This window comes from Homarus americanus, unplaced genomic scaffold (assembly GCF_018991925.1).
Source record: "Homarus americanus isolate GMGI-L3 unplaced genomic scaffold, GMGI_Hamer_2.0 scaffold14072, whole genome shotgun sequence".
NCBI classification, from domain to species: Eukaryota; Metazoa; Arthropoda; class Malacostraca; order Decapoda; family Nephropidae; genus Homarus; species Homarus americanus.
In genome coordinates this window covers 1445550-1449575 of record NW_024754528.1, presented here as the reverse complement: position 1 = coordinate 1449575, position 4026 = coordinate 1445550, and the positions used below count along the sequence as shown (strand labels likewise).

General features: G+C 56.5%; 1 protein-coding gene across 1 annotated transcript; it reads left to right on the top strand.

Moving 5' to 3' along the window:
* Positions 1-545: 545 nt before the first annotated feature.
* LOC121855836 (DNA-directed RNA polymerase II subunit RPB1-like) lies at positions 546-1577 on the top strand. Its single transcript, XM_042350988.1, has one exon. The coding sequence runs from the start codon at positions 546-548 to the stop codon at positions 1575-1577; it is 1032 nt and encodes a 343-aa protein (XP_042206922.1).
* Positions 1578-4026: the final 2449 nt, after the last annotated feature.

The window sequence follows — 4026 nt, the reverse complement described above, 5'->3', positions numbered from 1 at the left end:
CACACCCACACACTGCCTCTCCCCAGCGAACCTGTCACATACTAAACATCCAGACACCCTGTCACATGCCAGACACCCCGTCATGCATGCCAGACACCCTGTCATGCATGCCAGACACCCCTGTCATGCATGCCAGACACCCCGTCATGCGTGCCAGACACCCCGGCATGTGTGCCAGACACTGTCATGCATGCCAAAACCTGTCATGCATGCTAGACACCTGTCATGCATGCCAGACACCCTGTCATGCATGCACACCCGTCATGCATGCCAGACACCTGTCATGCATGCGAGACACCCCGTCATGCATGCCAGACACCCCGGCATGCGTGCCAGACACCCCGTCATGCATGCCAGACACCCGTCATGCATGCCAGACTCCGGCATGCATGCCGGACACCCTGTCATGCATAGACACCCCGTCATGTGCCAGACACCCCGTCATGCATGCCGACACCCCGTCATGTGTGCCAGACACCCCGTCATGCATACCAGACACCCGTCATGCATGCCAGACACCCCGTCATGCATGCCAGACACCCGGCATGCATGCCAGACACCCCGGCATGCGTGCCAGACACCCCGTCATGTGTGCCAGGCAACCCGCCATGCATGCCAGACACCCCGTCATGCATGCCAGACACCCGTCATGTATGCCAGACACCCCGGCATGCATGCCAGACCCGGCATGCATGCCAGGCAACCCGCCATGTGTGCCAGACACCCGTCATGCATGCCAGACACCCCGTCATGCATGCCAGACACCGTCATGCATGCCAGACACCCCGTCATGCATGCCAGACACCGTCATGCATGCCAGACACCCCGTCATGCATGCCAGACATCCGTCATGTACCAGACACCCGTCATGCATGCCAGAACACCCCGTCATGCATGCCAGACACCCCGTCATGCATGCCAGACACCCGTCATGTGTGCCAGGCAACCCGCCATGTATGCCAGACACCCGTCATGCATGCCAGACACCCGTCATGTATGCCAGACACCCCGTCATGCATGCCAGACACCCCGGCATGCTGCCAGGCAACCCGCCATGTGTGCCAGACACCCGTCATGCATGCCAGACACCCCGTCATGCATGCCAGACGCATCATGCATGCCAGACACCGTCATGCATGCCAGACACCCGTCATGCATGCCAGAAGCATCCGTCATGTATGCAGACACCCGTCATGCATGCCAGACACCCCGTCATGCATGCCAGACACCGTCGCCTGCCAGACACCCCGTCATGCATGCCAGACACCCCGTCATGCATGCCAGACACCCCGTCATGCATGCCAGACACCCCGTCATGCATGCCAGACACCCCGTCATGCATGCCAGACACCCCGTCATGCATGCCAGACACCCGTCATGCATGCCAGAACACCCGTCATGCATGCCAAACACCCGTGTGCATGCCAGACACCGTCATGCATGCCACACCCTGCATGCCAGAACCCCGTCATGCATGCCAGACACCCCGTCATGCATGCAGACACCGTGACCAACAAGGCAAGAAAACAAGCACTTGTGTCGTCATTTTAATCAAGCGCTCACGGGTATTCCTGTAGCACTCAAGCACCGGGTCTCCGTGCGAGCAGCACACATAATTTGCATGGCTCATGTTTGTGTCATGCAGAAAACTCCGGCAATTTGTGCAAACTGTTTGGGTGAAAGTTGTTTACCTCTGGTGCGACGCTGCCACTCCCACGTGTTCCTGGCCACCTCTTACCCCCCCTATATGGGCCCCTCACTTCCCTACCCCTCCCCACCCCCCACTTACAGCTACTCTCCCTCATTGGCCACCTCTCTCCCTCACTGGCCACCTCTCTCCCTCACTGGCCCTCTCTCCTCTGCCCTCTCTCTCTCTCAATGGCCACCTCTCTCCCTCACTGGCCCTCTCGCCCACAGTTATCTCCCCGCCGGCTAGACCTGCACACAGCCGCCTGATTAGATGGATATGTAAATAAGAGTGTGTGTGTGTGTGTGTGTGTGTGTGTGTGTGTGTGTGTGTGTGTGTCGCTTCCTCTCTCGCCTGTATTACGGTTTTTCTTTGCTAAACTTCCAAGTCGAGTTGTTGTTGTTGTTTGTTTGTTTTGATATTGTTTGCACTAAGGTACGACACACACACACACACACACACACACACACACACACACCTGTAGGACTCCATGGTCAGGATGATACACTGTATCACACGCCCTCTCAACACTCCTACACCACCCCTCCCCGTCCCTCTCCCTGCCCCTCCCGTCCTCTCTCTGCCCTCGTCTACTTCCCCTCCTCCCCGTCTCACTTCACCCTGCCTCCCGTCCCACTCTACCCCCTCCCCGTCTCCTCCACCCCTGCTCCTCTCCGTCTCCTCTACCCTGCCCCTCCCCGTCTCACTTCACCTGCCCCTCCCGTCCCCTCTACCCTGCCCTTCGCGTCCTCCACCCTGCTCCTCTCCGTCTCCTCTACCTGCCTCTCCCCGTCTCCTTCACCTGCTCCTCTCCGTCTCCACTATCTCTGCCCCTCCCCGTCCCTCCACCCTGCCCCTCCCGTCCCACTCTACCCTGCCCCTCCCCGTCCCCTCCCCCCTGCCCTTTCCGTCCCCTCTACCCTGCCCCTCCCCGTCTCACTTCACCCTGCCCCTCCCCGTCCCCTCTATCCTGCCCCTCCCCATCTGCCCCTCACCACAGTTAAGACCTTCATTCAACAAGTATTATTACCTAAGACTGATGAAATCTTATTAACACTGTCCTTAGGAAACTTAATGCTGACTTAATACAAATAATAGCAGTGTTATTAACGAGGTAATTACTGATAGATTAAACCTAAATGATCCCGTAATATTGAGGGTCATTCACGCGGCCAAAAAACATATCTAACCTAACCTAACCTAACCTAACCTAACCTAACCTAACCTAACTTAACCTAACCTAACTTAACCTTACCTAACTTAACCTAACCTAACACTCTCAGAACACAGTGTAAAGGACACACCAATTATTACCCAGAATCCCTCGCTCTAACAACTGCTACTAACTACACAAACAAACGGTCATGTGGTTCACAAAACAATGACCTCACGCCTCTGGACCAATCGAAGGTCAGAAAAACACTGACCTCACACCTCTGGACCAATCAAAGGTTAGAAAAAAACAATGATCTCACACCTCTGGACCAATCGAAGGTCAGAAAAACAATGACCTCACACCTCTGGACCAATCAAAGGTGAAGAGTTTTAAGTTCAGTAGATAAGAGTCTTTTCCCCAGACGTGTGTACAGACGGATCCACTGCTCGGTTGATGGCTGTTACTGTAGCGACCCCAGGGTGATGGAGCGACACACAGGGCTACACTTCACACCTGCCCGCCGTGACAGCAACACACACGGTAACATGACCCCATCTTGAGAACAGCTATAAAATACACTCAAGCCTTTTTACTGATGTAATTTACTCTACGCAATTAAAAGTTTCAAAAGAATGAGCAAGACAAACTCTTATAGTGCTGGGCGAGAGAGGAGGGGCGGTGCAGGCAGGGGGAGGGGTGCAGGGCGGGGGAGGGGGTGCAGGGCGGGGGGAGGGTGCAGGGCAGGGGAGGGTGCGGGGCGGGGCGTGAGCAGCAACAGGCCGTCCAGACAGGCACCAGGGTGTAGCACAGTGTCTCTCCCCTCTCCTGCCCTCCCCTCCCCTGCCCTCCCCAGACACTCCTGGCTGTATCACAGACGGACACATCATCATCCCTCCATTTGCTTTATATTAAATCTTGTTGTAAGGCCTCACTAGGTGTCTGGTGCGTATGTGTCATGGAGGGCGGGAGGGCCGGCCAAACGCTGCCAGACAGACACCACCGCCCGCCCCCCGCCTGGCGACCCACGGCAACTACCACGCTCCTCTGCAAAGTTTGAAATGCAATAAGAGGTACGTAAACGGCGTTGTTTGAGCAACACCCAACTTGCGAGGGGACCCAGGCGGCGGCGGTGACGAAAAGGGAGGAGAGGGGAGGCGGTGAGGAGCAACAGGTGTCCGGAGCC

Excerpts from the sequence above, each read along its gene's own strand:
- LOC121855836 (XM_042350988.1), top strand. The coding sequence starts at position 546 with ATGCATGCCAGACACCCCGGCATGCGTGCCAGACACCCCGTCATGTGT.